This window comes from Giraffa tippelskirchi, chromosome 4, assembly GCF_054371585.1.
Source record: "Giraffa tippelskirchi isolate mGirTip1 chromosome 4, T2T-mGirTip1v1.2.pri, whole genome shotgun sequence".
In the NCBI taxonomy this organism is placed as follows: Eukaryota; Metazoa; Chordata; class Mammalia; order Artiodactyla; family Giraffidae; genus Giraffa; species Giraffa tippelskirchi.
In genome coordinates this window covers 32,791,029-32,801,961 of record NC_137278.1, presented here as the reverse complement: position 1 = coordinate 32,801,961, position 10,933 = coordinate 32,791,029, and the positions used below count along the sequence as shown (strand labels likewise).

At 52.5% G+C, this 10,933-nt stretch overlaps 1 protein-coding gene across 3 annotated transcripts; it reads right to left on the bottom strand.

Moving 5' to 3' along the window:
* Positions 1-2,587: 2,587 nt before the first annotated feature.
* TMEM214 (transmembrane protein 214) lies at positions 2,588-10,854 on the bottom strand. 3 transcript variants are annotated; one of them, XM_081484075.1, is made up of 17 exons: positions 10,664-10,854; positions 9,572-9,771; positions 8,856-9,006; positions 8,434-8,568; positions 8,106-8,188; positions 7,581-7,686; positions 7,411-7,492; positions 7,032-7,133; positions 6,518-6,659; positions 6,009-6,100; positions 5,689-5,737; positions 5,381-5,494; positions 5,014-5,131; positions 4,404-4,500; positions 4,020-4,188; positions 3,746-3,897; positions 2,588-3,528 (listed from the first exon to the last, which is right to left on the bottom strand). In XM_081484075.1, the coding sequence occupies exons 1-17, from the start codon at positions 10,806-10,808 to the stop codon at positions 3,402-3,404; spliced, it is 2,064 nt and encodes a 687-aa protein (XP_081340201.1). In that variant the 5' UTR covers positions 10,809-10,854; the 3' UTR covers positions 2,588-3,401. The 3 variants fall into 3 exon arrangements, with proteins under 3 accessions (XP_081340201.1, XP_081340200.1, XP_081340202.1); XM_081484074.1 differs by having other exon boundaries at positions 2,588-3,093; XM_081484076.1 differs by lacking the exon at positions 8,434-8,568.
* Positions 10,855-10,933: the final 79 nt, after the last annotated feature.

Genomic DNA, 10,933 nt, shown 5'->3' with positions numbered 1-10,933 from the left:
ACCAGACCATTCCGTCCAACAACAGCAGAATACATATTCTTCTCAAGTGCACATGGAATATTCTCTAGGATAGCCCACATATTAGGTAACATTTTAATAAATTTAAAAATATTTAAATCATACAAAGTATGATTAAGGTAAACTACAGACTTCAGGTGATAGTGATGTGTCAGTATAGGTTCACTGATGTTGACAGTGGGGGAAACTGAAGTGCAGGGGCAACAACATGGTGCTTTTTGCTGAATTTTGATGTGAACTTAAAACTGCTGTAAAAAAGAAAATCTATTAAAAATTAATAACTTGTGTACTAAAATAGTAAAAATATTATACTGAGGCATATCCAACATGTCTCAACTCCTAATTCTAATAGGTAAAATATTCAATAAGTATTTGTTCATACACTGAATGGTGAAAATTCCTTCTTATACCTCAGGTCTGGGCCAATGAAACCACTGGTTAAGAATGGAACACCAGATAGTGAAAAGCAAGGTCCTTTGTACCCTCAGGTCCTTTTGGGAGCAGAACCAGGAAGATGATTAGAAAATGAATTCATCACTTTAAGTGTTCACTTAAATCCAAACTCCTTCAGGAGAGATAAGACATATTAAAATGCTCAGAGGTCATCCAACCATTGAAATTTCTGTATAATTGACAACTGGGTCACTCTGGAATAGGGCGGAGCAGGTATGCCTGTCTCTGTGGGAAACGCTCCATTCTGAAAGTGGTGGCATTTGGGGACAGGCTGGCAACACCACAGGCATGAGTCCAGCAACATTATCTATCCACGTAAGTCAGGCTCCCCCTCCACCCACCCTGCTCTAAAGCTGAAGCTGTAGACAGGGTACAAGTAGCCAGAGGAAACCAAAAGTATGCATTGAGACTTAGAAAAATAGAAAGAAGTGTTGAGATATAATACGCAAGTCCGTACACAAGAACTAGTAACTAAAGCTAGTAAGAAATAACAATACACAAACTGCCCTTCAGTTACCTGATGTGTTATCTGTAGAACTCCAGCTGTGTGTGAAAAGTAAAGTTAAAATGTCTGGAAGTGATCTTCAAGGTGTCAGTCGACTTCCAGTAACACCAGTCGTGTGACTGCCCGCCTGTCAGTATCGTGTGCTCCACCAGTCTATACTGGTTCAGCTAACTGGCTCGGCTAGGATTTCTGTAGAGTTGTGCTAAAGTGAAATATCTCCATGTCTGATCTAGCTTTAATGGATGGCAGGTGCAGTGGATAGAGGAAACATTCTGAGGATTCCAGAATCAGGTATCTATCAAATAATGCCGATTGAGGTGTCAGTAGTGTCCCTGTGAGAAGCTGTGGAGAACCCAGTTAACCTGAGTTAAAGAAAAATGTTGCATCCCAGGATTACATGTTAGAAATTAGATGAATCCAATAAGGTAAAAGTAGTGTACATGTTAGAAGCCAAGGAAACACTTGTAAGTGGGATTCTCTGAGTTGCTGGATTGAAAGTCTAGTCCGGCAGCCTTGGTTGGACTTGATGTCATTGTAGGGCAGTGTCACCATTTTACCGGCCCTGCACTGGTGCCAACCCAAGCTCACACCAGCTCATTTTCTTCAATTTGCCTTGAATTCAGGCCAGTAACTAGGATTCACTCCTCTTAAGAATTGAACCCATCTGTAACTGGTTTTAGGTAAAGAACTGAAGCAATGGAACATGTCTAGGGACCTGTGGACAGTCCTGCTAGCAGGCCTACACTTTGGCCCTTCGTGAGGTGGGGTTTTTTTTCTGGGAAAAAATTGTCATGGCTGACTGCCACTACAAAAGCAGGCTTCTGCCCAGTGTGGTAAGTTACATCCTAACAAGGAAAGGGAGATGTTACTGTCCTCATGACCTCACTTTGTGTCAGGATTTTGCTATGCTTGCTACTTTAAAATCCTGGGGCTGAAAAATGGAGGCAGCACCTCAGGGCTGCCTGTGAAAGGGAAAGTGGCAGCTGGCCATCACCCTTGCTAGTCATCTCAGGTGTTCGTGATGGAAACAGAACTCAGCCCATGGACGCTGACGTGGGCAGTGCACCTCTAGTACTGCTCATATTCTTTAAACACTCAAGGAAAGAAACTTGAGGTGAGAACTGAAAAACTTATGCAGTTAGCTGACTTATTATAGTCTCAAGTCAAAAATTAAAAGGGACATGGGTGATAAACCCTTGACTCATGTGTCTCTTGGAGTTCTGAATCTTTCACTCACTGCCTGTAAAATGAACCAATTAATAAATGAAGGTCCTAGCAAGGAAGGAGACATCCTCTGATCGCTGGCCAAGAATTCCTCTAGGACACTATCCCCGACTTTTCCAGGCATATAATCCTCAAGCTACCAAGGCAATCTTGAGACATGAATCACAAAGACAAGTGAGACGATAAGCGAGAAAGGAGAGTGTCTAGAACCATTAACAGGCCCAACTTTAGAATGATGGAAGCAGGCTTTCCTTGCCAGAAGCTCAACTACGGCCAGAGGCTACAAGCTTTGGGAGGGCAGAGGGCCAAAGAATGTGCAGGAGCTCACATTTTGTCGTCCTGTCCACAGCTGTAGGAATTCCTGCATGAAGAGGCACAGAGGAAAACTTGAAATGAAATCTGTGTCCTTTATTCCACCAAGTGGGCATACCCACAAGCCACATGCTGTGTCCTGTCTCAACAGGTTGCTGGAAGGTTTCCTGGGCCTGAGGCACATGACGACCTGGGCTCTGCTCTCCAGATAGATGGCAGGGGTGGGCAGCAGAGAAGGGCTGAACACTGAGGTCGAGACCTGCCAGCATTGAAGGGTGACAGAGAGCAAGGATGCAGGACCATGATGGCAGGGGCAGTGAGGGGCCTTGAAGGACCTAAGTTGAACATTTTGAGGTGAGAGGCCTCTCCACCCAGGCCTCCATGTCCACAGACAGTCACACCCAGGCTGTGGGTAGAGACAAAGCTGCTGCTGCCCACTGTAGTGCTACATTCTTCTAGATTCTTCTAGAAGTCCCTTTCTTTTTTCTGCTGTGGTTAAGGTCTGAGAGCAGGAATCATTTGTCAGAAGAATGCAGAAGCCACTTGCTGGAGTACACCTTTTCAAGATGAGCTGTTTGAGGCTTTAAGAATGAGAGAGAAGGAAGTGAAGAGCAGAGACAAGAGAGGCTACCAGGCCCAAGGACAGAGGCTGGGAGCCATGTGCAGTCGGGCAGAGCAGTGGTCAGTGGAGTCGTGGGTCAGAGGCTGAGATACCTCTGAGCTCACTGCCACTAAAGCGGAAGAACTGAGGCAGAGGCAGCCTACCATTTGCTGAGGAGACAGAACTTAGGCACCAAGTAACAAAGACTCCCCTGCAGAACTGCCACTCTGCCCCAGCAGTCTCCAATGGTCTGCTCCAGACAGAGCCCAGCAACCAGGGAGGCAGGGCCTACTGCTGGGATATCATGGCAAGTGCCCAGTCCAAGAAAGTCACTGTGGTGTCCTGTAGGCTGAGCCAGGTCCAGTGGGCAGCCTCACTGAGCTGTGTCTTCATGCAGTCCCAAGTCACCTCGCCTCTGGGAGGAAAGCAGACATTTTGGGGGTTGGGAAGTTGTGATGTACAGCTGTGTCAAGTCAAAGAGCTGTGGCTCAGACTCACAACCCGGATCCCAAAGTGCCCAAGGCATGCGCAGGGGGCAGGGCAGAGCAAGAAAACCAAAAGAGGAGCTATGTCCCTGGAGAAACGGCCTGGGGCCACAGGCCTCCTGCTGGAGCCCTAGGGTAGGGTCTCACCTGCATGCCTCATGGCAGTGTTCCTGGATCTGGGCCAGGGCCTCAAGCAGCATGTGCCATGTGGGCAGCAGGATGCTGTGGTAAAGAAACAGGAGCAGTTCCCTCAGAGAACGGAGCAGCTGGTTCAGGGCGTCAGGGAGCTGGGTCTGTAGCTGGACCATGGAGAAGACGAGTCAGAGCGACAAGGAAGGCAGTCCATGTGGGGCTGCACCTTCCCAAGAACACAGCCATCCGGCAAGATCAGCCTTCTCTGACCTCCTTGTCTCTGGCTTACCCTCTGGAAGAGGCTGGCGAGGCTGTCACCAAACCAGGCAAGCTGTGAGGCACAGTGGGCAGAAAGGAAGCTGACGGTGGCATTGGTGTGGGCCCAGGCCAGCTGCAAGCCAGGCCTCACCATGGTCAGCAGATGGGAGCCCCAGGCTGGCAATGTCTTCTCCAGCCAGCTGTAGGGGAGACACAGGGGAGGAAGAAGGTGTCTTGAGTGTCCGAAGCAGGTTGGCCCAAGAACAGCTGGGGCAAGGGAGGCCTTGGGAAAGGAAAACCACAGTGGCTTCCCATTGACTGTCAATGCCATCTCCACCCTGAACAGGCAAGCCCTCTCTCTCCCATGCCTCCCTCTCCCTGCTAGGTCTCACCGCCCCGCCGCCGGAGGTCTCACCTGTAGCCCTGCAGGCTATAGGAGTAGATCTTGGTGCATATTTGTTGGCCAGCAGGCAAAACACCAGATGACTGAAGCAGCCGGCCAGAAAGGGAGGCTGCGGAGAGCGGGGCCTTGGGTGAGCGAGGAGGTGAGCGGTGGGCAGGGACTGGGGAGGCAGACACTACAGGCCCCAGAGCAGGTCCAGTGAGGGATGGGGCAGAACTGGACATGCTCACGGGGTCGCAGAGCCGGCTCCAGTCTGCTCTGGAGCACGTGTGGAGGGAGGGATGCAGGCCAAGGGAGCAAGAAGGGTTCAGACAGGGGGAGCCATGGACTTGGGCATCAGGAAACCTCAGGTTTGAGGATCAGCCTTTCTATTTCCTAGTTGTGATCTTATGCTATTTGGTAAATCTTTCTGAGCCTCAATTTCCTCAGAAGTTAAAAACAAGATAACACTACTCAAATGAGACCATGAATATGCAAGCATTTCTACAATGCAAAGCACAGACACATCTGTCAGAAAAATGTCTGTTCTGGAGGGTGTGTGGGGGCGGGGAGAGGTACATCCAGCTCTGTGTTCCCACAAAAAGCCCCTGGCTATCTCCTTTGCCAGCCAATCCCTGCTTACCCTGGAAAGAGCTGTGTGACCGGAAGTCATGGCAGAGGAAACCTATGGCAAAGACCAGCACCAACAGGAGTAGCCGTGTCCAGGGCAGCCGGAAGCCCCGAGCCTGCTGCAACAGACTCTAGAAGGAGAAGGGGCAGGGAGCAGTGGTCAGAAGGGAGAGGGGCTGGCCCTGGCCTCCTAAGGCAGGCCTCAAGCTAGGCCTTCCACAGAGAGGATCCAGCCCTCACACTATTCCAGAGGTGGTGGGGACTCCAGCGGCAGGTGGGGCAGGAATGTTATATAGATCCAACCCAGGGTGTGGAGACCGCGAGGAGAACAGTGCGCGGGTGGTGGTGGGAGGGGAAGGCAGTGGGCTGGGCACTGGCACCTTGCAGGCCAAGTCACAGGTGACGACATCCTGACTGCTGCCGCTGCCCTTCCTCAGCAGATCCTGGTTGGTAAGCTTGAAGGACTGAATGGTTTCTTGCAATGACTTCTGCGTCTGCAGAGTAAGAGAAGTCGAGGCTGAGAACGTTAAGATTTAGCCCAGGAGGGAACCCTGAGCTTCCATTCTGCTTCGTATTCCACGCCAGAAGTGCTAATGGAGCATCTTCCCAGAAAGCGGGGCCAGTGGCAGAGGGTACGAACCCAGAACCCAGACGAGGCTCAGCCTGCTATGTCTTCCCAGCTCCTCACCTTCTTGGGAATCCGCTCCCAGGACCTGAGCAGGTGCTCCAGCAGCAGGCTGTGGGGAAAGCACAATCCTTTCCCATCAGGAGGCCCACCTGGCCCCTCCCATCCTCCATGGGGCCCCAGCTCCTTCAGGATGAAAGACCCTCCATGCCCTGTCCCCCATCCCCACAGAGGAGCGGCTTCCTGGAAGCTTCCCTGCAAAGCTCCCACAGGTATGAGCCTGAACAACAGTGACAAACATCCCCCTTCTGCTTTCGGACAGGACACACCATGAAGAGTGAATTAAGGTTTCTCTGTGTGGAAACCCCCACCCTTCAACCTGCCTGGACTGTGACAGATGCTTGGGATAAAGCTGCCGCCAGACGCTGGTGCTGAGGGGGTCCACCATCAGGCACTCAGTCAGGCTTCTCAGGAGCTGCACAGGAGATAGAAGGGAGAGACTGCTGGGCCCCGGGCTATGGTGGGGAGTGTTAAGAGCTAACCCCCACTCCTAGTTAGCACAAGTGGGGCCCCCCAGGCAGCACTCCACACTGAAGGGTGGAGAAATTGTGCCCATACCCTCGAAATCTCCAAGAGGCTGTAAAGGGAAGGATGGGGCTCCTGAGATCAAAATTCACTTGTCTGCAAGGGACCATGAGAGACTGGTTAGATCTGAACGGGCTGCCTCTTCAGCTCCATTCTTCTGAGGGTGAAGCATAGGGAGCCAGCAGGTGGCTGTTGGGACCAAGCTGGGGAGAGGGGGCAGGGATGGGAGAAAACAGGCTCCCAGTGGCAGGGCCTGTCAGTAGATAGGGACTTCACAACAGACCCCAGGAAGGAGAAAGTTCCTCACCTCTCTCTTCATCTCTGGAGGGCAGCCAGGGGTGGCTCTGGACAGGAAGGAGGGGAAGTAGGTATGTAGCGTGGATTCCGGCTTTGCCCCAAATGCCAGCACCTTCAGTCGTGGATACAGCTGACACAGCTTCTCCTGCAGGCTGTGGAAGGGGTTGAGAGGAGAGCTGAGCATAGACTCTAACTGGCTTTGTGTGCTGTGTCCCTTGTGCCTGCCTCAAAATCCACACCCTGCCCAAGGTGGTGGTCATGAAGGGCCTTGTAATGGTTCTGCATCTTTCTAGACTCAAGAGACTTCTTGGAAAATCTGCTCAGAGTCATGGGTCCCCTCCCCAGAAAATGCCCACAAGCCAATCACCCTTGAGGGCCCATGTAATTCCAGGGGTTCGATGATTCCGTGAATGTGTGGGTTGATAATCTCAGATTGAGGGTGCCAGGAGGTGAAGGGACAGATGTAGTGTCCTAACCCTCTACTGGGGTCCTTCACAGCAGATTGTGCCCGGGGAAAGCCCTACCTGGGAGTCAAGGAGTTGTTGGGCATATAGGCAAAGTCCAGAAGTGGGAAGAGGTCCTTGGGGCCAATCATGCCAAAGCCCTTAGTGAGGTTGGGGTGCATCCTGTGGGGGAGGAAAGAAACAGGCTTGTTGGGGAACACCTGCCCGGGCGACGATCCCAGCTAAGAACATCTAAGAAAAAGGGCATAAACTCCACTCCATCCCTCCCACTTCCTGGCTCCTTCCCTTTCCTTCTTCATCACCACATTCTGACTTGGGAGAAGCTGGTCCTGATGCTTCTTCACATCTACGGAAACCAGGATCACAGTATCCCATTTTGCTACAATAGCCACCTGAAAACACCCCAGGCCTGCTATTCCCCTTCACCCCCATTACTCACAGGAGCAGCCGATCCAGGTATGCAATGGCGAAGGGAGACAGAGACTTGATGCCCAACACAGGTAGCATAATCCCCAGCCACACTGTGGAGACAAAAGTCAGGGAGGAAGCTCAAGCCTGGACCCACTGGGGACACTAATGAGGAACTTCCAGCTCCAAAATCTCTTTTACCTCTTAGTCCCTCGGTGAGGTTGGTAAAACCTGCTTGACCCAGGGCCCACATGATGGTCAGACACTTGGCTGGTCGGCTCTGGTGGGACCTCAGCAGTTCCAGGAACTGGGGAGACCAGTGAGGGCAGCAGGTTGGGAAAGGGCAAAGCATCAGGAGCATCCCCAAAGCCAAGGAAGAAGACAGAATTCAACTGGGAGAGGACAATGGAGCAGTGTGCTAACGTGGTGGGGTGACTCAGAGCACAGGCTCTGGTACCAGGCTATGGTCTTCACTCACACTTATCACTTACTAGTTGACCAACTTTACAAAGTGATCGACCCCTTCTGTGGCTCAATCTTCTCATCTACGAAATGGGAATAATAGTGGTACCTACCTCATATATGTATGTACATAGTGCTAACAGCGTTAGCTATTACTCGTCTTACAGGACCTCCCACATCCCTTAATTGGGTTCAACAGAGTCGATTCTGCCCAGTCTCCCCAGTCCTGGCCTCCCAATGGCCCCATCACAACCCTGAGCTCACCTTGCCTAGGTTCGTGGTGACAATCTTGGGCTTGTCTTGCAGAATGGCCTGGATACAGATGCGGTAACCGTGCAGTGACTCCCCTGGAGATACACATTCTCAGACTCACATATACTAATCAGCACCCCAAACCTGTAATCTCCCTTTTAACAGCTGAGATCCCAGAACCCAGGCCCAGGGAGTCCTAGCATCCTCCTTCTTTTCCAAGAGTGCTGGAATTAGCATGTTTTCTCTGCTAAAACAGAACCTCTTCAGTTACTCTAGAAGCACGAAAAAGGGGATAGGTTCCCAAGATGGGACTGGCCTAATTCTCACGGGACCCTCTCACCTGGAGTCTTATCCAGTTCTTGTAGCATGGTGAATAGACAGTGGTCAAAAAAGAGCTCCAGGGATCCCGCAGCCTTTGCCAGTAGCCCTCGGATGATGCCACGCAGCTCCCGGCTCACCAGGCTGTACGGATAATCTGGGGTCGATAGGCCTCACGTGAGAGCTAGCACCAGAAGCCTCTGCTAGCTCTGAGGCCTCTGCTTTGCTCCCTGAGAACTTTAAGTGAAGTAAAAGGTCACTGTACTGTGGCCGGCATCCTCCCTATTTCAATGAGGCCCAGAAACGTTGAAGCCATGCTAATCTGAGGACAGCTCAAATCACCCAGGTAAGTCAGGGCAGTGAGGGGCATGGGGCTCAGTTACTAAGTAATGCGCTTACATACAGCCCTCTCAGAATTTTCTTCAACTCGTTTGGAGAACTAACCGTGAGGATGCTGGCTAAGTGTGGGTTCACTTGGAGGTACTTGGAGCTTGTAGTTCAGATAGCTGGCCAGGTCCTTCAACCACACGGATGGGTTCCCAGAGAACACGCTCTGGCTCTTGTCCAGTTCCTTCTGCAGAGCTGCCAGGTCCAGCTGCCAGGAACACAGGCCCCTCATGGTGAGTTGCGGGTGTAGAGTAATGGGGTAGAGGTGGGGAAATGGTTGAACTAGGTGGTGGCAGGAAAAACAAAGGATTTCTGCTTTTCGATGCAAGTATGTGGAATGCCATACTTTTGCTGCATCCAGATCTTCAGGAACTAGAGAACAGGACAGTTGTAACTGCTGATCTCAAGAACTAATACTCTTGGGCCCCTCACATGTTCAAGGGGAAAAACAGAAGACAAGATGGAAAGTGAAAGAGCACTCCTTCCTTGGCAGGAGGAACCACAAGCCGTTTTTCTAAACCTTCCGTGTATCTCTGGATTTTCAAGGTTTTCCACTCACTAATCTATGGTTCTCTATAAATTCATTCCCTTTCTATCCTAAGTGCAGACACTGCATCCCTTTGGGTTTCCATCCTTTCCTGAAGGCCTCCTCTCAGTCAGCAGTGTCCCTCATCCCACAGGTCCCTCAGCAGCCCATCCCTGTCCCACTTCTTTCATCCTCTCTGCTCCTCAGGTCCTCATTCTTCCCTTGCCTAAAGTCTCGGCACACTCACAGCTTTCAGTGCCTCCTCCAGGCTGCGAAAGCGGCCCTGCTTCTGGTTCTGGTTGGTGAGGGTCGCCACCTTCTTAGCCTGCTTCTTGTTCCCCGGTTTCTTAGGCTCCACAGCAGGAGGTGGAACCTGCTCCTTATTCTGCCGCTTCATGATTTTCTCAAAGCCCCGCTCATACAGTGTGCTTGTCGTCTGGATTGGAGCTGGGGTAATGACAGGCAGACAAAGGGGGGTGGCCCTGAATCAGGACGGCCTCACAGAAACAGTAGTCCCTCCCCACACACTGGCACTTAATTAATCTCCAGGGAGGAGCCTGCCTCAAAGCCCCTTCTTGCATCCTGCTTAAGGAGCCCTCCTGGTTTCCTGAGTTCATGGGCTCTTTCAGAGATGAAGCATTTCTTTATTAAATCACGGTTTTCCCATCTTGGTTCTACCCCAGTTCCTCTTGGTTCTGATGTGACAACTCTATAATCAACACGTGGCAAGCTTTCTCTGCTCCTCCAGGAGGCTTTGAGGAAACAGGTACCGCCTGGAATAATACTTGATGGGTGTGGAGATGTGTGTGGTAGATCCTTTTCTCCCACTGCCGGGCCTCATGAGCGTCCGGGTCCCCACGCCCACCCTCTACCTGCTGGTTACTTAAGGCGGGGGCCCAGTGTATAATGAACCAGACTGCCTCTCCGCAGCTCTCGAACACCTGCCCGGCGAGGCCAGGCTATAGGGTCCGGGAACAGCTGGCAGGGAGTGTATGCTGTCTGCTGAGCGTCCGAAGACCGGAATCCCGGTTCCCTCTAACAAGTGATCCTGGGGAAGGCGTCTAACGTCGTTGGGCCTCAGTTTACTCATGTGAGTGGCGAGGACGGCGACCTCCCTCGCGCGGTCTACCTCTTGTGAGGGTCAAGAGAAACGCGAGGGGAGCGCCGGCTGAACTGGGAGGTACCGATCGGAAGGAAAGCTCGCGACTTCAGGAGCCCAGGGGTGTTTGGACCCTCTGGGCCCCAGTAGCTGCTCGCTACCACCCGGCGTGGGGAGGTGGGGGGCAGACCCGGGGCGGGGCAAGGGCTACAGGGGGCGGCGGGCCGGGTGGGTACTCACGGGTCAGGTCGTACTTCCACACTCCGTTCGCCTCCCCGAGCGCCCGGCGGTCCCCTCCGCCGCCTTTACCACTGCCACCGGCCCCAGGCCGCCGCGCCTTCTTCACCACCTCCCAGCGCACCCCACCCGCAGTCTTGGCCGCCATGGCTCCAACCCTCCCGCCACGGCCGCCTCCCAGAGCTTTCCGGTCCGGTGCGGACGCGCTGCGCTCTGCCACGTCTCCTCGCAGGGCTTCGCGGCGCGTGACGCCACCCGCAAGGCAGCTTGGGA